The sequence below is a fragment of the Grus americana genome, chromosome 5 (assembly GCF_028858705.1).
Source record: "Grus americana isolate bGruAme1 chromosome 5, bGruAme1.mat, whole genome shotgun sequence".
Taxonomy (NCBI): Eukaryota; Metazoa; Chordata; class Aves; order Gruiformes; family Gruidae; genus Grus; species Grus americana.
Window position 1 is genome coordinate 61,594,774 of NC_072856.1, and position 23,944 is coordinate 61,618,717.

General features: G+C 41.5%; 1 protein-coding gene across 1 annotated transcript in view; it reads right to left on the reverse strand.

Moving 5' to 3' along the window:
* Positions 1-11,084: 11,084 nt before the first annotated feature.
* Positions 11,085-23,944, reverse strand: part of JAG2 (jagged canonical Notch ligand 2) — a 72,083-nt gene continuing 59,223 nt past the window's right edge. The window contains exons 19-26 of the mRNA XM_054828066.1: positions 23,368-23,395; positions 22,248-22,333; positions 19,908-20,021; positions 19,610-19,725; positions 17,862-18,107; positions 17,269-17,400; positions 16,156-16,312; positions 11,085-13,367 (exon numbers count right to left, since the gene is read on the reverse strand). Coding sequence (XP_054684041.1) covers positions 12,895-13,367; positions 16,156-16,312; positions 17,269-17,400; positions 17,862-18,107; positions 19,610-19,725; positions 19,908-20,021; positions 22,248-22,333; positions 23,368-23,395 — 1,352 coding nt within the window. The 3' untranslated portion in view covers positions 11,085-12,894. The remainder of the gene's footprint in view (positions 13,368-16,155; positions 16,313-17,268; positions 17,401-17,861; positions 18,108-19,609; positions 19,726-19,907; positions 20,022-22,247; positions 22,334-23,367; positions 23,396-23,944) is intronic.

Here is a 23,944-nt window from a genome sequence, read left to right on the forward strand (position 1 = left end):
GCTGTAGGGTATCTCTCTTGCCACACTATTCGTGTTATTTTCAAGTTCCTCTCTCCCGGGTTGATCTTGGCAGCAGATCACAGCGCCGGCGCAGCACAATGTAAACCGGAGCCATTGTTACTCCATCTCCCGCTCCTCATTGCTGCGACAACATTTCCCCACACGCCTCCCAGCAAATTGTTGCCATGTCCCATCCCGCTTCCTCCCCCGCCCCCCGCTCAATCCATTAGGCTGCTGCAGTTCAGCTATTCATCTAGCCCCCTCGGAGGCACCGAAATAAAACGATTTCCCTTTGTCGGCTGACGTTACGCAGGGCTTTGACGAATGGTCTCGGTGACAGCAGCAAGCGACCGTGCTGCAGGGCTGCCCGATGTTCCATGTCATATGCGCCGACTGGGCAGAAAAGGGTAGCAGGGTAGTGGGTAGCTCTCAAAGCATCCTTAAATTGCTTTATCCCCTTCCACCACCTGGCGAAGGCACAGCGGCGGGTCTGGGGGAGGGCCGGGGAGGTGAGCCCGTTGCATGAGATCGGCCCGTTGTGCCGTCTGAGGAGCGTACCAGCATTTGGACCAACACAGTGAGAGGTGGCTTTTGCTGATGGAGCCAGAACTGAGAATGAGTTGTGATACCAACAGAGAGCTGAGGGCCTCAGTCTTCATCAGTGGTGACTGGTCAATGGCAGCAGATGCTGTCTGCCGGGGCTTTTGCTTAAAAACTGGTGGCTAATGAGGCCCTGATATACATAAATATGATGTATATACATGTATGCATGTGGGCTCACTCCTTCAACAACACAAAACCAAAAGACACTGCATCAGCACGGTGCTGAACCTCGACTAACCCACCTTGCTTCTCATGGGTGCACATTACCCTGGTGCCAGTGGCTGCAGCAGAAGGATGCTCAACCAGCAAAGCCAGCCCCACACCCGCAGAAACCCCCACGGCCACTATCCGCCCATGCTCTGCCCAGGCTGGTGGTGGACGGTACCAAGATGGGCTGGGAGCAGCGATAAAAGTGACGTCCGTGGGAGTTCACCACCAGCTTCAGTGAAACAGGATCAAGTCTTCTGTCACTTGGCAACCCGCTTTATCAACGTGAACTTGTATCTCTCTCTGCTGCTGTTTTTCCAAAGGCTATTCATGGTTCAAAGCTGTAGACAATACTGTTCCTTTCTTCACTCACTGCCACCTAGTTATCTCTGGCAGAGTGTGACTCTGGAGAGAAGCAATTTGAGAAAGGAAATACATCGGAGATGGAAATAGCATGGAAGATACAACAAGGACTCAACTTTCTTGTTTCTATCTTACTCAAGATTATGTTTCCTGACAAAGTCATTCAAGTTGTTCTAAAAACTATGAAGGGAACAAAAAAAAAAAAAATTTATGCACATTGCAGAAAATCCAGAATGGTTCTGCAGACTTCCATGGTGTGGAAGTGGGAAACAGGGGTCAGCACTTGGCCCTGGGCTAAAGCATGAAATATTGGGAAGGTCCAGGGACATGGGAGAAAGAAATGCCAGGTCCCAATCAGATAACTGTGTGGGCACATTTCTGTCAGTAATCCAGTTCATAGCCCATTGGAAAACCCATCTTGGTCTCTCCAAACATTCAGTGTCATAAACATTCAGTAGGCAGAACAGAAAAATACTAAAATGGAAAATTCTACAAATAAGACTGTGGCACGACAGGTTTAGTTGGGAGAAACGACTGATGAAATCCAGAGCCGTAGGTGTCAAATCTTGGGCACACTCCCTTTCCTGGGAAGTCTGCTGGATCAGTTCACCTGTACAGCAAGGAAGTTTGTCTTCTCATCCTGGGCTTACCCTGCGTTTCTTAAGTTTACACTGGAAGTTGGCTCAGGAGCTCTCACAAGTTTCATTCATGGAAAGGTGAAATGAAATAAGTGCACACAAGCACAGGACAATCTTTATAGTAAGGGCTTTGCAATCTCAACAAAACTTTTCTTGAAAGGCTAAAGTTATCCTCCCACGGCTAAATCTGATCCAATTGATTTGATTTTCTGAAAAATCAGAATCATATATAGTCATAGAATGGTTTGGGTTGGAAGGGACCTTAAAGACCATCTAGTTCCAACCCCCTGCCATGGGCAGGGACACCCTCCACTAGACCAGGTTGCCCAAAGCCTCATCCAACCTGGCCTTGAACACTTCCAGGGATGGGGCATCCACAGCTTCTCTGAGCAACCTCTTCCAGTGCCTCACCACTCTCATAGTGAATGATTTCTTCCTAACATCTAATTTAAATCTACCCTCCTTCAGTTTAAACCCTGTCCTATCACTACACTCCCTGGTAAACTGTCCCTTCTCCAGCTTTCCTGTACGTCCTGTATGCATAGACATTGGGTGATAAGTTTGTAATGGATTAATGAAAACACATAATGAAGAATAAACAGAATAGAAAGAAAATGACAGGGAAGCTGTAAAAACAATAACCTTGAGAAACAACAACAAAAAAATCCAATCAGATTTTTCCCCACTTAGCTGACCTGCAACAATTAAGCTAAAAGGTCAGCGGTGGTGGGCGCAGTGGCTCTGCTTGGAGCCGTCCCCTGAGGCTGGAGAGGGCTCGGGGAAGCACCCCATGGGGCAGAGCTCCTGCCGCTGCTCCACTGCCCGGGACCCGTGACGCTGGCCAGGACACCGGTCTACAAAGTGACACCGGGACATGAGCTTATCCCCTCCGTACTTCTGGGGCTGCGTGTTGGAAAGCCTCACTGAGAGAGTGGCTCTGAAGAGATCCCAGGCTGCCAAGATGCTCAAACTGAAACTTTCTGCCTATTTTGATCAAATCCAGCTTGATCGCAAAGCGTTTTCCTGCCTGATCTCAAATGGATTTGCAGACAGGGAGATTTATGAGAAGTAAACAGCTATGGTTAAATAAACACTTGTAGGCCTCTGGCTATCCTGGCAGGAAAAAAAGAAAAAAAGAAAAAAAGAAAAAGAAACCTAACAGCAAATATTAGCAACAGATTTTTAACAGGTGGAGGAATTATCGTATGTATCTAGGAAAGAAAACAAAACAGGCACTCCTAAATCACCAGCGCTGATTTATAGATGAGCTTTTAAATATAGTGTGTGAGCAGCAAATGAGTTCTAATTGAGGAAAGCTTGTAAACAAACAACAGCTTTCATCTGCAGCATCACGCGCAATACAGGCTTTGTGCCGGGGGCTGGACCGTGCCGCTGAAGCCCAGGCCTGGGAGTGGAGATGGGTACGGGCTCTGATCTCCTTAATGCATCCTGGAGCAATGAGGAACCACAAACCTGGACTCACACTTCTCAGGGACTGGATGAAAAAAGGGAGCAGCAGCAGGTCAGTGAACCAGGCACAAGCGAAGATCCTGGGGTTGCTCCATCTCATCCAGGTGCTGCAGAGAACCAGAGCAACGTGGTCTGGATGCAGCCTTGGGGCAGTCAGCCTGTGATGGGAGTCACTTTTCAAAACCACCTTGGAGAGATGTCATTTGCCTTGAAGCAAGAGAGTCGAGGGCCCTTTGCAGCGCCCATGTTTGTGTGGGCGTTTGATCCTCACCACGTTCACTCTTCATCTGCTGCTCTGGGTAAAGACTTGCCTCAGCATCCAACGTCCATCGAGCACCGTGAAGAAGTATCTGAGGAGCAATCTGGGAAAGTGGGAGTAGCAGAAAGGAGGGATCGTGGCTGGAAGCAAGCCTCTGAAAAAGAGTCGGGGCCATGGTCAGGAAAGAGAGGTCTGTTGCAGCAAAGCATGCAAAGTTAACGCTCAGCCTGTGATGCAGGAGCAGGGGAGATACAGCATGTCAGGAAATGTCTAAACAGCACAGATACAATCAGGCTGAAAACACACAGAGAATGCCAAGGAAGTAACCTTGAATATCTGCTGGTATTTTTCTCTGGAAAGCAACAACAGGATATTACAAAGGGACAGAAACATGGTTGCCAGTGCTTACCTAGATACATAAATTACCTGCCCTGGAAAGGAGCATGAAAGGGAAAAGTGTTTATGCCCTGTTCCAGACCAGGGCTCCTTAAAAGGCAAGTGCCGGCTGGGCTGGCAGCGGTGCCCGCGGAGCTGTCGCAGCCAGCTGGAGGTTTTGACAGTGGGATGGTTGCAGTCGGCGTCAGAGCTCAGCGTTTCCACCGGCTGTGCAGGGGACAGGCCATGAAAAACACTCCCATTGCAAAAGAGACGGACCACAGCGGCCAAGATGTGCGTGCACGGGGCATCTGCTGCTAGGAAAAAGTAGTCTGCCTTCATTCAGTTTTTATTTCCAGAAGTTTTAATCGCTCTCTGCTCCAGTAAATTATTAATCGCTCAGATGAGCTGAACCAGAAACTGGCAAATCAAAGCCATGCTTATTTTGAAAACACTTTGCCCACAAACCCCGGTTTAGCACCATACCCCACAGCAGGAGAAACACAAACCCAAGCAGAATATAGCACCCGCAGCTCCCAACCCAAGTACCCAAATTTAGGCATGTAGAAAGAGCAGCTTAACCCTGAGGATTGCTGGGACCCATATAGACCACCAGAGTCAATGGAAGCAGCAGGTGCTTGGAAACACTGCAAATCAAAGCACTCATTTAGGGCACTAAATATAGAGCAAAATTTAAACACCCAGGCTGGAAAATGTTGGCCATGTCGTCCCTCTGCTGCATTTTGCTGCAGGTCCCATGCACCCAGGCTGCTGCCACACAATGCCCGTAGAAGGTGCTGGGTCTCCGCTTCCACCACCGCTGCTCATTAACAGGTTTTTATCCATGGTGACACGGTGCAAAGTAGGTTCTCCTCCTCGCTTTTTTAGAGGATATTGCTGCACTTGAGATAACCTCGCTGGTTTATCTGTACTGAAAGCGATGTCAGCGGGCTGTCAGAACACCTCCCTGCCGACCCACCGCATCCGCGGTGCCTGGGGGCCGTGTGTGAGGGTTGTCCCCATGCCACCACGCCAGGGACCCTCGCTAGGCTGAAGTTTGCATCCAGGCACCCCCCAGCAGCCCATCGGGGTCCAGGGAACCAAGGCAGCACCCTCACATTTTGCAGTGTGTGCTCAAGGATATTGCAAAAGAGCAGAGCTGTTTGCTATAATTTTTTTTTTTTTTTTGGCATTTTACTAAAAAAAAAAATGGGAGGGAGGAGAGAAATAGAGAGGAGACCCTGCTGATCCACACTCACCTTTTAATTTGCCCAAACTCCAGCAATACCTTATTTTCCCTCCTGTTGAGAAGCTGCTGCACTCACCCTTTTGCTTTTGGGACGTGGAGATTAGAAAATGCTGCAGCAGTTGAACCTTCGGTGCCCTGTGGAGGGGCCAGCCCTGCCCGGGGAGTTTCAGCCCCACGAAAGGCAGGCCAGGTCAGGGATGTCACCTTGGCTGGAGCAAAGGCTGGCTTGCACATCTGCGCAGGTTGGCTGGGGGTTTTAGCACCGAACGGCCCTTTCTCATGTCCCTTTACACCTCCTCGTAAGTAACTCACGGAGGATTTTGGAGTGTAGCCCAGTCATGTAGACATACATCAGTGAAGGGACCACAAAAGAGGGAAGAACTAGATAAACCATGTGGCAAAAGGAGAAACAGATACAAACTGTCCCTGAATTTCTGATCCACAGAGAGGTCAGGTCCTGGGACTGCGTCTAACAAGGGTGCAAAAGGAGGGACATCCCCCCACCCCCCAACATCTATCATATACTATTTGAAAATGATGTAACGCTTACAACTTTATATAAAACTACAGCTCCTAAATATACAAAAGTGTAATTTTGAGCCACTTCTGGAGTTATGTTGCTGCTTTTTCCAGCACTGGCAGGTACCAGGACCTAGAAAAGCCCTGCCAGGGTATTTCCTCTGCTGCTAAAACAACGAGCTGTCTGCAGCAGTTCTGAGACGTGGGCAAGCTTTTAATAACGGCAGCCCTGTGACGAACAGGAGCTGCTGCTCTCTGCCAGATAATGGTGTGGAAACCACGTATCTGCCCAGGGCTGGGCACGGGACAACAGCCACCAGCTACTCAACCCTTCTTCCTTCTCTTCCTTCTCTCTTTTGCCTCTCCAACAGCCAACCGCGAGCGCTGGAGGCACAGCATGAACGTGGCCATTTTGGTCTCACCTTGGAGAGCACAGGACTATGGATACACCACTTCTGAAGACTCTGCTGGCTCTGACTTGCTGCACAGTTCTTCAGCAGCAGAGAAATCGAAGTGGGATGAAGCAATGCGATGTGGTACCTCCTTGACTCATCTCTGGATCTTACTGATGTAGCATTCCCCAAAACGTACCCCTCTTCCACACTCAGTGATGCCCATGTCCTTTTCAGCCTCCTCCTCGCTGGGGAGGCTGCAGGGTTAGTTCTTCCAGCTTTCTGAGTTCTTCTACTAGCCTTGTGTGCACGAGTCCTGGGCATTGGCATGTTTGCGCCTTACCCGCCCCAAATGGGATCACAACGCTCAGGCCCAGCGTGGACCCTCTCACCCCACTTCCCAGCACTGCTTCTTGGTCATCCCGACTCAAAAGTGGCAGAGAGTAATTTGGAAGGGCACAGAGCTCGTACAGGAAAAACAGCTGGAGATGTGGAACAGCATCTCTGCAAGTGGAGACGAAAGAGACTGGGACTCTGAACCCTAAGATTTAGGGAAAGAGGGGTGTCTGCATTGTAAATCCCAAATGTTCTGGAGAGGGAACAACTGCTTACTGTACTCACGTGTACCAAGGAACACATTCACAACAAACAGAAGGAAGCACTTTTCCACCCAATTCACTGTGCAGTTGTGGAACTCATTGCCACAGCATGCTGTGGAGACTGAAAGCCTTAAAGGGACGATACAATGCCATGGAGAAGAGGTGACAGAAGCTGGTATGAGAAGGGCTCGCGCTGCAATTTGCTGCTTTCTTGCACTTTCTCTAAGCATCTTCCACTGGCCACTGCAGGGCACAGGATACTGAACTAGACGGACCTTTGATCCACACCAGTACAGCTGTTGGCTGAATCAACTTCCACCCACAGGTAGGGCTTTGTTAATTCATAGGTGGGGTTATGCCCAGGGTTATGCCTCCAGACAGATGGCCAAGCCTTCAAAGGCTTCACGCACGCCGCTGCCACAGAGGTTTCCAAACCTGCTCTGCAGCTCCCAGCTCAACCTTCTTTCATATGTAGCCTATCAGCACAGCAAATCTGCCACAGGGAGAAGTCCCCTCCAACCGAAGCCTCCTTCAGAAGGGTGGGAGAAAAGATAGGACAGCAGCTGAGAAAGATCTACAAGTTAATATGCCTTTCCCTACCAAACTGGGCTGAAGGACTTGCATTTGGTTGGTTTTGTGGGGTTGTTTTGACAGAATATTTGAAAGTGATAGTCTCTCTTGGGAACCCATACACCAGAAAACAGCGTGACTCCCTAGTCACGGTCTTGCATCCTTACAGGATTGCCACATTTACACCTGAGAAATGATCCTTCTGCCTTATCCACCACTGAAAAAAAAAAGAAATCTTAGTTTTCTTTTCAGAAGAGCACACATTTTTTGTGTGGCTGTCGTTATAAAGAGAAATATGGATGGAGTATCATCAACATGAACAACATGAACATAACCCCTCCTAAACACTACCTAAGGTTTCCATGATTTTTTTTTTCTTGATCCAGAAAAATTTGAAGCAGTTTTGTTGCCAGGGAAAGAAATTAACTAAAGTTCCTCCTATGAGTTTCTAAAGACCTGGTCATTTTTCACTCAAGCTAGCTGATTTATATATTCCTCTTATAAAGACATTGCAAAGTACCCTTTGAGAAGGATGTGCTCCATCTGCACAGTTGTAGGAACAGGCTATAGGTATGAACTATGGCACTCACTAGCTGCAAGAATCATCAAAACTGCATTGTTCCGTCTTTGGGAAATGACGTGCCTCGTGCAAACCATGCTGATTCTCTGCAAATAACCTGGATTGTTAACTTTGAGGCAGGAAAGTTGTGTCCTGTCCAGCAAATTTGTAAGACTGACTTGGTGCTATGAATGCAGACACCACTCTACAATGTCTGTTTCTTCTTGCTCCAGGAGTAGTATGTATGGTGTAAAAAGGAGATTCATACAAACCACCCAGATTTTACTGGCTTTTGCAATGGAAAAGGTGACCCAATGAACCATGAACCTCAGTGGTACTTACAGAAAAAAAAGATGTCCTATTTAAGAATGTTACCTATGACATTCATTTAAAAACATTTGACTGCAAGCAGATGTTTACAATCAAGTGTCTGAGGAAGAGATTTTTGCACTTAAAGTCCCTGCTGTCTTGCTGAAAGACATCACTTGTATACAGAGCAAAAGCAAAAAGTTCCACATATATATCCTTATAGAGACATTGTGTGCATAAGAATGGGTGCTGTAAAAGGGATGAACACGGGAAGGACTTAGTCATATCTCATTCCCAAGGGGACCATTTGTTGCTTTACAAGCCTGTTCTTTATTCCACCATCTGTGATGAAATAAGGACAAGAGGCTAGTTAGGGACTGCTTTGCAGCACTGAACAGAGCAAGTCTGAGATTCACAGCATTTTTCCAAAGCAAGATTCCTACTAAGAGTGACTCAAACACCTACTTTTCTGCTGAGAAAGGAAAAAAAAATCAAAGCCAACCTCTATCCTCCTGGCTCACAATAAGCCTCCCAAAGGTCACAGCTAGACTGCATGACAGAAGGGATACTAACTGCCTAGGAAGGTTCACAAGCTACTTGGACTCTTCTTCAGGCTCATCCCTTCTCTGTTGCATCCAAAGGAGGATGATAGCCCATCAGCACTCAAGAACAGTGAGAGAAAGATACCACCAACCCACATTCCTGTGCAAGTTGTTAACTCCATGCTACCCTGATCCCTTATTGTAGCGTTCCAACTAGTGTCCTCCACAGCTTTTGAGGAAGTGACAGAGCACTGGAACAGGCTGCCCAGAGACGTTGTGGAGTCTTCTTCTCCAGAGATATTAAAAACCCACCTGGACATGATCCTGCACAACCTGCTCTAGGAGACCCTGCTCTAGCAGAGGAGTTGGACTAGAAGACATCCAGAGGTCCCTTCCAACCCCTACCAATCTGTGACTAAAATGCCTTTTAACTTTTAGGTTGTTCTTCAAAAAAATATGAGGCAGCAGTGAGTTATTTTGCTATATGAAATAGCTTCCTATCCAAGCTTGACCTCAACAGGACTAATTACAGTCTGCTGGAGAACAAACCAGACAACAGCGAATAGATAAAAGAATCAAGCTCACCAAGTGTTTCAGGTTAGCATCAGATCTTGAAAAGAGCACTGGAGAAGAAAAATTAACCTGGAACTACTCACTGCTTAGAAAAAAATCTCAAGGAAGAGCCCATGTACTGATTTTCCTGATTATGTAGTTCTTATAACAGATATGATTCTGCAAGTAACATAATGCTTAGCACATGTGCACCAGCAAGTTCAGATGTACAACATTTCATGTAAAAATTTGAACAAGTCAAAAGGAAACAAAACTACTGAATAAGGGGATGTGGAGGAGACACACAATTATGAGCAGCACAGAAATAAAATCTGTGTAAAATGGATCAAAGAAACTATGCAAGTCAAAAACTTTACTTTTTGTCCATCCTCCTCTTTTATTCATCTTGTTTCACCTATCTCGGTCTACATAACTTGCCCTTGGTCATCACATGAAAGTGGCATAAAGTAATTCATGTTTTTGGCAGGCAAACAGCACTACCAAGTTGAACACTTGCTCACGCTGATTTTGTCAACGCACAGGGGAACAAGCCTTGGCCACGGTATCGGCCATGGGGGAACACTCTGACCCTTTGTTTAGGACAGTGGGTGATGACCGCTGTTGTGACCCCATTACTTTATGTAATATTTCAGTAATACGGAGCAGCAGAGCTAGCACCTTCAGGAGCAGCAACCCAGCTCACTGCTGCATGGCAGAACAGCAGAGTCTTATTCTATATGCATATAAAAATCTGTCTCCTTTTGCCTGCAGCAGCAACACCCACTACATTTATTTGTATTCATGTAAAACCTCCAACAAGGAGCATTCTTTCAGCTATTTTAAGTACATTGCGAGTATCAGAAATTGCTCTCTGCAGCAGGGACTCACAACTACTGCAGCACATCTTACAAAGACGTTTTCCTAGCCTGGCACTGTCCTGAATGGTTATAGCATTGCTCCCACTATTTCTGAGGAGCTAATGGCAGCCACTAAGTTTTCCCAAGGCACCGTGGAGTTGATTTTAGAAAGTCATCATTGAAAACAGTGTTGGTTGCTTATCTCAGCTTTGGATTTCTCCTCCCCCACTAACAGATATTTGATAACAATAGAATTTGATTTTGAGAACTTAGAAACAGCTCTCGCTTATCAAGAGAAAGACAAGCCAATACTCTAAGGACAATAATAACAAAAGATCTAGAAATCTGCTTTGGAGGTTGATAGCTACTAGGAGAAATTCAACTTTTATGTTCCCTGTTATCTTATGTAAGAGTTCACCTTTTACTACAGAAAATATGCTATACAAAAGCCACTCAAGTCACCATGACAAACAGGCATAGACCTACTAAACTGAGATTGGAGCATGACAAGCAGAAGGTCTGAATGACTGCAGAACAGAGGAGAATGGTATTACTTAAAAATACAACTCAATTTAGCAAGAACACCCCAGGCCCCTGCATGCTCAAACAGCCGCCTTATCACCCAGGGAAGCAGAACGATACTGCTAGACAAGCCTCTGCTGGGCAGCTGGCAGGAGAGCCATTGCAAGAAAGGCACATCATATGTAACTGTCAGCTAAAGCCAGCCTTTGTCCTTTGCGACGAGGCAGCATACGGAGAGTCCTGGTTTAGGTGCTGAAGGTGTTTATGCCTCTAGTCCACATGAGGGATGCCACCTCCTACACAAATTGTTAGCGGTGCAGGAGTGGGCAGAGGACAAGGCTGCCCAGCTGGCTCAGGAAGTATCAGGGCCTGGGTGCAGGCTGGAAGCTCAGGTTACAGAAGCACCCTGCGTTAAGTCAGGACTAGCACTCCTTCCTTAAGCCTCAGCACATCACAACTCCAGGCACTTAAAAAGCAAACACAATCTGAAGTATCTTACACACAATGAGGGAATCATTTTATTAGATTATGGAAGACAGCAGCATTACAGTACAAAAAGTTACAAGAGTAGCAGAAAAAGTGTTTTTGGTTTAAATACTCAGGATTATACTGGGGAACATGAGAAGGATAGTACCCTTTTCTAAACTAACTCCTAACCAGGTTATCAAAATAAGTTTTGAATATTTAGCACAAGTAAAAAAGTTACAACAAACATCATTATAAAATGCTTTAATAAATAGTTTCTTTTCTGAAAGTTTTTTTTAAGAACATGTCAAACAAAAATGTACTAAAACAGAAGATCCTGCAAAGCAAATCCTGCATTCCTGTATAAAATAACTGGTTTCAAAACATTCATGTTTACATTGTTCATGGGCCAGAGTTTATACTCCAACATCCGCTCCTCTCACTGGTAGGGTAACTAGGTGTATGTAGTGTTATGCTTCTTCAGTAATTAAAATAAACTTATAGTTTGCCCAGTTAATAGCAATAATAAAGCCTTTTAAAAAAAATGCATAAGCCTTCCATTACAAGTAACCATTTCTAATGAGGTACTCCCATCTTCTGAGTTTGCCAGCCTTTTTTTTTTTTTCCTTTAGAGCGAAAGATGAATAAAGCACAACAGAAACAAGATTGAGGAAAATATTGTTCCCTTCATTAGGCCTGTATTTAAACGCAAAAAAGTAATACCACATGTAATTAACATATTCACAAAAGAAAAAACAATGCCTCGCTATGTTGGTACTGTACAGTAGATGCACCCGTTAGTGTTCTTGAGATGGGCTGAACATGGGGATAAACAAACATTTCTGGATCTATTTACACATAAGTGGTTATGTTCCTATGTAAATACAAATGACCAACAGATTCCTAACATTGATTGTATTAACATCATTTTCTAATCTGGACATAATACCAAAAAAAGTCTTATAAACTGCCATAAAACCTCCTTTTCTGCAACATAAATTAAAAGGAATGACATGTAAAAAAAAGACCAAAATATTTAAGTTATTAAATCAAATATACAGAGTGATTCATGTAATATGTACATATTTACAAAAAAGCACTTTCACTATTAGAAAATAAACTGTGTCAGCTGGGGAACCTAGAGTTCTCACAATTTTACTATATTGATATGGCAGTCTTTGACAGTTGCTATAGAAAAAGTTTGATCTCAAGGCACTTGTCACATGCTTCAATACTGCAATTCTAAAGTAATTAAACAGAAATAAAAAGGCCACTTTTAAACCACAGTTGAAAGATCTCTATAATTTTTTTTGTTCCTATTACAAAGTGTGTAAGGCAAATTTGGAAAAAATCTTACAGAAGCTACTAACGTAACAAGTGCAGTGAGCTGCCATTAATAGAGATTCAAAGTCAAGAAAGCAGTTTAAGTTCACACTATTTCCTCAACCAGGAGGTTTTAAAGCCACCATTAAATTAGAGCAAGTAATAAAAAGAAATACATTCTGTAAACAGTGTACAGTCTTTTGTAATAAACTTTACACATATTGAAAATACAACCTCTCCTCTGCCACACAGCAAGTGTATTATAAGTAAACTTTACAAAAATAGCAACTATCAAAGATTACTCATTTTTTTCATCTGACAGTCATTGAATAATTTATACAAGGCTAAAGAAACAAAATAAATTTTATTTATTATTTTTATTTATTTTTTTTTTTACGCAAAATAAAGAAACTATGAACATTTGACTCCAGATATTTTTAGTCCTTGATGTGAAGTGGAGATGTCAATTTTTCCCCTCCCCAGTAAGTGTAGGCACAGCCTGCCTACATTCCAAATACAGGTTAGTCTCTACTGCCTTCAAAGTTTGATGCATTCACATTTTTTACAGATCTGTTGTCCATTTTGCCTATTTGATGGGATTTCTTTACTGGACTGCTCTCTGATGTGTCAGATGCCTTTGTTGGCAAAGGCTTTGCAAGTTTGTGAGAGAGGAATTTGTCCATTTCCTCATCTCTTTCCTCCTCTTCATCCTCCTCTTCCTCATACTCTACATACTCCTCTACTGCATCACAAGTTCTTTTTTGAGGAGATATGAAGTTTTTGCATTCATAACGAATGTCTTTGTTACTGTAAGATCTGTCTATAGGATTTCTTATGGGATTTAAAGGCGCCCACTGGTTATTGGCACCCTCTTCTCTGGGAGGACGACTTCTCTCTCTCTCTTTTCTTCTCTTCCGAGTCCACCACACGCAGATGATTATACAAGTCAGCCATACAATGCTAAATACAGCACAAAGAATTGGAACCAAATAATCTAGAGGACAAATGAAAAAAAACCAAAGTCTTGAGTTAACAGAACTAGATATATAGCACTGGATATCTGCAAGAAAAGCATCCATACATTACTAGAGATTAGCCCTAGAAAGATTTTTAGGAGAAAGTAAATAAGGTGTCATTACAGCACAGTGATAACTGTCTGAATGCACTAGTCCATCTAGAAACACTCTTTGCTAGCTTAAACTAAGCTAGAGCTTTCCCTGCTTAATGATGAGGGGGGAAATGCTACATTTGAGAGCTTTTTTTGTTCCTATCCTTGTAGGAGGCAGGCTATAAAGAGTACTACCCTCTTAAGTTGCTCTAGAAGTACTGGCACTTGAATCAGAACTGTGTCCTGCATTTACTATCAGAAAGAAGAGTCCTTTACCATCAAGTCCAGACATTTATGTATCAACTACTTCAAAAAACATTCAGGTTACAGCTATGTAACAAAATCAATCATGCACTCTTTAGGATGTTCCAGTTTTACTTCAGAATAGAACAGCAGAATATTGCCAGTAGATATAAGAGTCTTCACTGTTCAATGAACAAAAGGAGTTGAGCAATTGTTTTTTTTCCACATTCCCAATCACAAACCCCACTAGTGCTCTCCCAGCCACACAGGACCAGATTATTTCTCTAGGAAGCCATTCCCAAAAATTTATCTATGTTTACACTTCCCTCCCTGCCATCCTCAAGGGCTTTACAGCTAGGACAGGATAATAACATTTTTCTACTCTCCTTGATAAGCAAATATTCACACACGGTAAGAGGCAGTAAGACATGAGGTGCTTTGCTTTTTGTAGAGACAGCAGGATTGCTCAAAAGCTCTGCAGACAAATGCTGTCAACCTACCACTCTAACCTCTGATCCAAACATAAATTCGCTTTGCAGTTTTAAGACAACTGGTTACAGAATAACCTGCAAATGGCTGCACAAGAACAACCAACTGCTTCAACACCACTGTCTTTTGTTCTAATGTTAAAGTGTCTTCTCAACATATTGTTTTATGGAATACGACCCATTCTCAAACATTTCCTTCTGGTAAAGGGGGATGAATAAACTGTGAACATGCTTGTCCTCACGGGATCTAAAAATGGTATTTTAGCAGTTTGGGGAAGGATTGTTCTCTTAGGAGTAACTGCTATTCTCTCCTCATTTTTCATAAGCACTCTAATACTAAACCATGAATAAGGAGAAATACTTCAAAGAAAAAGGAGCTCTTTATACCGGCTTCTCCAAGATTAGAATACAAAACTTGCATTCTCACTGCTATTACATCTATCATTTCATCATATGACTGTGGATCCAAGTTCACTTAAAAGGTTCTTATACGGAGAACTATCTCTATATAGATTCCAAATTCAGAGTATTTTTTCTTAAAGCTAGAGAAATTAATAAAGTGCCTAAATGATCATCTCCACCTAGACATTTGAGTATCCCACAGAAGTGAGATTCTCACAGACATAGGGCTTTACACCACATTTTGTGATAGGTTTCCACCTACCTCACCCAATTAAGGTGTAACAACAAACCAAATCAAAGAACATGAGAGTCCAGGTTACAGTTTACTTCATAACAACTCCACTTAAAGAACAAGGGGCCAGTAGTCAAGACTGAGCATCCATATTGAAATGATGAGTCTGGAAACCATTCTCTAGCACTAGCTGCAAGAGACATCAAAGTGTATCCACTTTCTTCAGAGAATCTTTGAATTTTATCGAGGTGGGAGGCAAAGTAATCCCCATTCCTTTTGCCCTAGTATTTAACACACAACCAGAAGAAAGGCTAAGGTATGTCAGAATCTCAGCTCGATTCTTTATCATCTATGCAATTTCTGTTCCAAGAACAAAGCTGGTACACTCCTTCAGGGAAGCTGAGGAAATAGTACATTTGCCAAGGCTTTAACAGATGAAAGGCATTTCCTAGAAGGGCAATGCAAGGGAAGTAGAACCAAGCAATTTACTAGTTGTTTGGACTATGGGTGGAAGATCTTCCAGAAGATTATGTTGGCAAGGTCTAGGAAAAAGTTGGGAGAGCCTCCTACCATTGTAGGATTTCCATTCTAGGGCTTAGTTGAACTAAGTGAACTAATGCCTACCAGGGGTCTTCCACAAGACCATCTCCTGCCTCCCCCAGGCAGGAACACAGGCATGCAACTGCTTATTTTGGCATAGCTCTTGGAGAGCCAATATTCAGAGCTAAAGGTCTCTCTCTACACCATATCCTCATTAAGAAGAATGAACACTACATTTTAAGCCAGCTATGCACTAGTGAGAAACACATGTTGAAAGAGAAAGCAAAGTCTTACATTATCATGGCCAAGTACTAGACATCTTTAACTCTTGTTAAGGTAAATAATACATAAGCACTTCAGAAGAGACTTGGTATCTCACACTAATGCATCTTCCCCCTCCCCAAATCTCATTACTTCACAGCCTTAGTTTCTATAGTGCAGCAGCATCAAGAGCTGAGGTTGGGTTAAGGTTAACACAGGAGAATCAGGAAGGATTTGAACAGCACATGATCTCGTGAAAGGTATGCTTAGACTGGAGAATGGACCTGGCAGTCAGAGCCAAAACAGTGGCAAGGAATGAGGCTAAGTTTAAACTAGTAGACAAGCACAGAATCTTGATTTTAAAGCCACTTTCTCTTCAGTCAGTAATAGCAATTACAGAAACAACCTGATCTATCATTTTCCCCAACATGTACAGAAAAATAAAACTGACGGTAGGGGAACAGAAAATGCTTACGCACACACAGGATGTATGTATCAAGAACCTTACCTGATGATGAATTCCCAACAACGATAGTTTCTACTTTGACTTCAGTTACTGCCAACATAACAGTGCTGTTTTGCCGCTTAGTGATTGCATTTACTATTGTATTAGCAGCATTCTGTATGAGGCTATTATCTTGTTCATCTCGATGTGGGACAAAAGACTAAATGGAGTGAATATGAAAACAAAAAAGTTATTGCAATCACCTGTGGAAATCTACTATTTAAATCCAGCTACATCTTAATTGAGTTGCCTAGGTTGAATCTACTTGACAGTAGCTTACTGTAGCAATAGCATGGCTGGCTCTGTCTGAACTGCAGATGCAATGTCAGACTTGGTAGGTAACACGCCTACTTGCTAATCTAACATACCTCAAATAAAAAGGCAGTTGACTTCCATGTTACAGTGCTGAGCTAAACTTAGTCATAGTTTGGAGCACTTCAAGACATGTGAATTATCTAGATAGAAGCTTGGACTAATAACAGTCTGCTCTATTTATACCATACACTTTGCTTCCTGCATCATGGCACAGCATGTTCTTTACGGTGGAGACAGTCCAGTTTCTGCCTGAACACTTTACTATGAAAATTAACTTTTTACTTGGAAATTAAGCAATACACAGTCATTGAGTCATTGGGCTGTAAATGCCTCTAAAGCAGGTCTTTAGCTCAGTAGGACAACAGTTACTTTCATCTACTCAACTTACACCTTCTTCTACTTCCCACTTATGTATTTAATGAAGCAGCTAGACTCTAAATGCACAGCAGAAACTTCTTTGCAAGATCCAATCCAGCCACCTGCAACCAGATCTCCTTACTGATAAGGTCAATAGCCCAAGATTTCTGACAGAACAGGTAGGCACCTGTTCACTAATTTGGGCTGAATTAGTCATTAGGGTAATTTATCAGGAGATTGCAGTAGCCTTCTGTTATTAATGAAACCTGCAGTTTCAGCTATCTAGCACTATAGGAAATTGTAAGATCACAAAATCACTTTGCAGTCAAAGCCACAGATTGTAGTATCTGCATTGAAGTGAAACAAACATGAACAACCTCCTCCCCAGCTCATACTAAGAAGAAAACATTTTCCTATGCATAGTAATACAAGTCTCGTACTTACAATAGCAACTTCCACTGCATTCTCTGTGGAGTAAGACAGATCACATAATATTATCAGAATTCTGTCCCTAGAAACAGTCCTAGTAGCTGGTAAATACCGAATTTCAGAACAGATATTTTCAGTTGTAGTGCCCTGTTAGAAGCAAGGGAGAGATGGTATGACTTTAGTTCAAGTAAAAAATAGTACATAAAAATAAACATCTTCAGAGCTTTTGCAGTTAACTGAGACCCAATGAAGAAGGCAGTAGAAAATAGCAAGAAAGGGCAGAAAAGTGAAGAACAGGGTTTTGGAATGGAAGGTAAGAAATTGAGCTTGCATGACTATCCTAATCCAGTCTGAACCCATCTTGAAATGAAAGAAAAAAGAATTTAGTTATTCGAGATTTAAAAAAGAAAACAAAATATTCAGTACAAACCCTAATTTTGCCTCACCCTTCAGACAAAGCACAATTAACAGCAACAGAGGAGTTTAATAATAAATTTTGCAGGTTTATGACAGCAAGGAATTATATTAGAAACATTAATCTTCCATGCTCTGACATGGAATAAATCCCTACATATATTGCCATACTTCATTAATAATTCTGTTCTCACCTGGGGGACTTTGTCTCCATTAAAAATTAAAGTAATTCTAGCACAGTCATTGTCTAAGTATCCAGAATTAGGCAGACACTTGATATTAGCAGGCAGAGGTTCAGAAGCACTGCATTCTCCCCAGTCTGTGCATGGTGGCTGAAAACATTTCATATACTTCTCCTGGCATTCTTGACCCATGGGACACTGGTTATTTGAATTATCCCAGTGTTTGTGTAACAAACAAGGTTTTTTCCCACACCACACCTAGAAATTAAAGAGAACAAAGTACTGTTACACTTAATTGCTCTTATACATCAAATCAGAATAAGCAATTCACATAAGATGGTCACGATCTACTAACAACTGCAAAAAATACATATTTAGATATTGCTGTAGTCCTAGTAGCGGATGGAGTTGCTCTTCCACAAAACAAGGACATTTTTTATGCACAAAAGAGTAAAAACTGCAAAAATTACCCAAGACACCCCTGCCTGGGCATCTCTCCTTAGAGGCTTACAGATTTGTCCCACATAACTGAGTTATACAGAAGTTCTTCAAGCATTTATTTTAAATTAGTCATCTAAGTTTCTATAATATAGAAGGAAAAACACACCTCCACAAGGATTAATTTCTCTTTGATACTTATTCTGAGATCCTGGCCAGAGAATGCTGACGATGTTAAAAGCTGATGCACAGTGGTGGTGAACACTGTCACTTCAACCACTCTCCCAAAAGAAAACAGTATGCCGGTACACCTAAGTTACTGAGGTGCAGCAAGCTTCCAAACACAGCTCTATTTCATGACATACCCTTTAAGATTCTATATAATACTATACAGCTATCAGTTTAGGAACTTAATGATTTCTTAAAGCACAATTCTCAGCAAGAAAGCATACTTGTTCTATTACACATGAAAGACCAAACACCATATACGGATAAGTTGCATTTACCACACCACTATTTCTTAGATTCTAGTTACCTTCATGTACTGTTATCTTCTGAATACATCTCAAACTTGAAATCACAACCCCATAAAATGGTCTAAAAATAGCATTTCTAAATCACTAAGTGCAAGATTTAGTTATTTCTTTGCTTATAGTGCATACCTAGCTAAACAAATTAAGATTAAGGCTGGACAGATTAATAAAACCCAGAGTTTTTTTTAAAGTGGTGCTTCTAGTGAAACATGGGAGACTGTCGTGTCAGGCAGTGTTGTAAGTGCTATTAGCGCTCATCTGGAGCTTCCCACCTAGCCCTACAACTTGTAAGCCGCACCGATCTTGTCTCTCTCCAGCTGTGATATGAAGCTGCACAGATACCACAAATCCACTGAGAAACACTATCTCAGGCGGGCTGAAAGGCTTGGAGCATGTATACTAACATGTTCCATCTGCATTTAGGCTAGTCTTATACTTTCACAACCACCAGTGTACAGTCCATAATAAATATACAAAGGTTGCAATTTGCCAATTCATAAACCTACGGAAGGATGATACAAAAAGGAAATTATTACCCCCTGAAGAAACTTTTCTTCCTACATGTCCTTTACCTTGGAACTAATGTTTCACAAAATTAGGGGCTCTAAAACTGTGTTTGCAAAAAACTTTGGCAGAGGAAGTGATTAGACACTTTTTTTAAACAAAGGCAGTTTGGGGGAGACCTATGCAAGAGTCTAGATGGAAAAAACCAAAGATTAACTTGTGCATGAAGAACAGTAAGTTTTTTTTCAGCCAGAAGGCTTTAAGAAAATAGGTCAAAATGCCTACCTTGGTGCAGTCAATACGGCCATCCAAACAGTGACAGTTGTTACATTCTTGATCCCACCTGCTGCCATGGGGAAAGGTCATTCCTTTCAGCCAGCAAGGCTTTCCAATTCCAATCACTAAGAAAAAAAAAAGCACCTCTCAGACACTTCACCTCTGAATTACTGAAGCTATACAAATTCAAATAAAAAAATACTAGCTACTGTTCCTTACACATCAGACTACTGTCTACAAACTCTATATTGGCTACATTGTACCCTACTGTTTTTTGGGTAAAGGCTGATAGCAGATATAGGAATACCTTCTTGGCACCTAGGACCAATTCTTCCTGGTGGGCAAGTACATCGATATCCATTTATTTCATCTATACAAGTGGCACCATATCCACATGGGGAAGACTGGCATTCGTCAATATCTAGATAGAAAATAGATAAAACTCAACAGTGGGAACATAGAACTTTATAGTTAAACATTTACTGAGACATAATCTGACAATACCTGCTTTCCTAACAAGCAAAAGAGTTTGGCTTCAGAATTAATCTCCTAATTGGACAGTTCTACCATTTCAGCAGTAACCTCTAACAGATTTCTCATAATTGCTACCTAATTTAAGTTCTGGTGATCAAAGACGCAGTCATATGCTGACTCATCTCACAGAGCAGAGGTGTTGGATAGCTGAAGGTGCTAATGCCTTCTCCACATTCAGCTACAGAACTGAAATCCCACATTCCGTTCTGGCACTAAATCTCAGACATTAGGGCTTCCTAGAAAAGCACATGCTTCCAGGAAGTTATCACAGTGCAAGAGCTGAACAATGAATTGGCTCAACAGTGCTCAGAAAGTGACTTACTGCAATAGAATTCGCCACAAGGAAGAGTAATAGTTTAGTTTGTAACAGACATTTGATGTTACTTTTCTTAATAACCTTGAAATAGTGAGTAGATTAGTTTAGTACATACAGATTTAGCATAAAAGCCTCTTAAAAAAAACCCCAACCTTCAAAGATTCAGAGGCTTAGCCACAGAAATCTATTGAAAAAGGCAGGGAAGCACAGTCCATTCAGATGCACAGCAATGTGATATTTGTTATCCTGGGGAAGTGACCAATACTAATTTATGCAACAGTTTACCAAAGGCAAGAGAAACCAACCTGTCAAGTTGTGAGCCACAGGCACCAACTGCTTCATTTTCAACCACAACCATTCTCTTCCAAAGCATCTTTCGAAAGGTTTCCTTCCATAGAAAATTAATGCCCACTCCAACCCCTCAGAAAAACTGTTTAAAGACCAATTCTTGACTGATGCACAGCATCAGCTCATCTTCTGTGTTTAAAAGGACTGGACTTAGAAAGTGAACATGATAAATGGTGCTAGTGGGACTGTTACCCATGTAGGCAATGGAAAATACCAAGTGAACGTGGAACAGCTTTTGGTTCTGTTCTAGCTTCTTTCAGAAGTGCTCCAGGAAGAAGTTTTATACAAATACAGAAGTATCTAAACTACTACAAGGTTTAACTATTCTTTCCTCCTCTTCAGGCTGTGTTGGTTTAAGGTTTTCCAGCCTCTCTATGTTGAAATAAAGAGACTGTTAATTCTGTTTCTGCTATCAGCCATAAAAGGCATTTTTGTCAGAGGTACTCCTTTTGTCTATACCAGCCTAAATAAGAAAAAAAGTCTGCAGTCTTATTACAAATGCACAGTATTTGCCTTTGACTACAAATAGTCCTTCTCTGCATTTCTTGTCTGGAAAAAGAGAATTCAATATCCCTCACTATGTATCTGGATCCAGAAACATGATTATCTGCCATCCTTGGTTCTATATGCAGAGATCACTAAGCTGATGGTACCACAAGTGCTACAGTCACCCTCCACTAGAGGTGTTGGCTCATTTACTATCTGCCAGAATGAGGATGAAATCTCAACTTGAAAGCACACCACCATACTACTGGAGTGGAAGGACCAAGGCCAACAGCCTTGAGGCTACAGAAGAGTCAAAGTCTAATCTTCCAAAGAGGTAGAAATAAAGTAAAAGATATCTATCACATGCAAGTGAAAATGGTAATATTTCATTAAAAAAACCAAACCAAACCAACTCTTCCATATCTCTTCAACGTAGTTTTAAGGTCTTTTGTTCCCCCTTTTCAGTTTCTACCCTTCAGGATAATTGCAGTGTAACAGGTTTTATGCTTTGAAAGACCTTCATCACACTTCTGTTATTCACATGCCAGCACTACACTCCTGATGTTTTTGTTTGCGATGTCTCAGTGGATTTCTGCTTCTAATGTTAAATGAAACACCTAGTGATATATGTCATCTTTAAAAAGTGGCTTATCAAGAAAATAACTTAGAAGCTTATTAAGTTTTATGAAGCCAGCACCCTAGAACCTTCTGAAAAGTCCGATGAAATCCAGCAACCAATTCAGAGTATAATTAAAGCCAACTCATTTCAGTTCCATTTAATGAAAGGAAAGGAACATAAGTTGCCATTATTTACAAGGTATCGGTACCTGGCTGACTAACAGGTGGCTTCTGCTTCATATTTGCAATTCAGTTAACCTAATGCAAAAACGGTCACGGAATTCTTTCCAATTTGTGTGTCAAAATGGTACAATCTTTCAGGTCTTTACTCATACAGGTACTTACTAATTCTGCAGTCAGGACCAGCAAACCCAGGTGCACATTCACATCGAAACCAATTCACACCATCAACACAGATGCCTCCATTGTAACTGTAAAAATAATAAACCTATCATTACACCAAGTGTTCTCAGGGTAAATTCACTAGTGTAAAGATGAGCAAAAACCATGGGTCTCATGCAGCACGTTCAAATGCAAATTTCTATTGTCCCTAATTCATAGACTTTCTCACTATTCAACAATTTAGAATTAAAAAGTCCCTGCTAATTCATAATATGACTCTACTTAATAAGCCATCTACATTGTTTCATTGGTCTCTAATTAAAGCTTTGTTAATTAAACCTTCTGCTGCTGTTTAGGGGACATTCTATGCTTTCTCTGTTGATGGGAATATTGTTAAATAAACAATATTGCTTAGTAAGTCACCTGTTAAAACAGCAACACTACAAAGTGCATGCATGTGTGGAAATGTGTATCAACAGAACTCAAAGATAGAGCAGCACTGTAAAGCGAACATGGAGAAAGCCTGAACTTTTGCAAGGGGTTTGTTGGGGTTTTTAATACATGAAGTACAGGTTATTGCATCGGAATAGACAGAGAAAGATAAGGTAGATGTTTGCTTCATCCACATATCAGGTTTTTTCCCCTTCAATCATAAATAACCTCTATATTTAAAATGCTCCCATTATGTCTTCCAAAAAATTAATTTTATTTTTAAAACACATGTATAAATAGTATTTGATCTAACAGGACATTTTTATATTACCTATATTTATTGTAAATTAATTTTGATTTCTCTTTTTTTTTTTCCTAAAACTCAATCATAGATGCTTGAACTGTTATCAAGTCTGATTCATTTTATATCCCAGTAATTTACTGGTCAGTTTTGGCATGAAGACTACACTAAAATGCTTTTATCTGTTCCTATATCAATCACCTCAGGACTGTTTTATGGTCTTTGTTGCTGTCGAACAGATAAGGCATGGCAAAAAATTGTTTTAAGATTTTTACAGAGGCTGGCTTCAATTTTTTTAGGGTAGAATTAGTTCTAATCTGGAATAGCTATCCATATTACTGTGCTCACTTATTTTCACAATAGGTATAGAACTGGAGTTCGCATACTTACCATGGATGAGGGTTGCAGTCATTGGTATCTATAAAAAAGAATACAGACTAGTGTAACTAGTGGCTATTTATTTTTGAACATGTATTATCAAATATAGTGTCTCCTGAACTATTAGGAAGGCAAAGAAAAATAATACAGAATTGAAGCTTTTCTTCCATACTTGCAAATAAAGTTCAATTAGACCTAGCAGACCAATGAAATACCTTAAATTCTATGAATAGATTGACAAATTCAAATTTTACAACTTCAGTGCATTTTGATATATCAACAGCACAGACTGATATGCAGCATGATGGCAACATAACAGAAATAAAACAGGGTATTGGTTGCATTAGTAGTGGATAATTCAAGCAGGCTCTAAAAGCTTTCTGAAGGATTACCACTACTTTGACACTTCATATGTATATGTGCAACTAGCCAGATTTCTTAAACAAATCTTTCCCATTATAAATGGCTCCAAATTATTTGTTAGCATTTATAACTAGCACTGTCAGCTTTAAAACTGCTAATTAGGGCATACATCAGTAGAACGTTAATTTCAGAGTATATTTAGAGTAAAAACAGGGCTCATATTTAG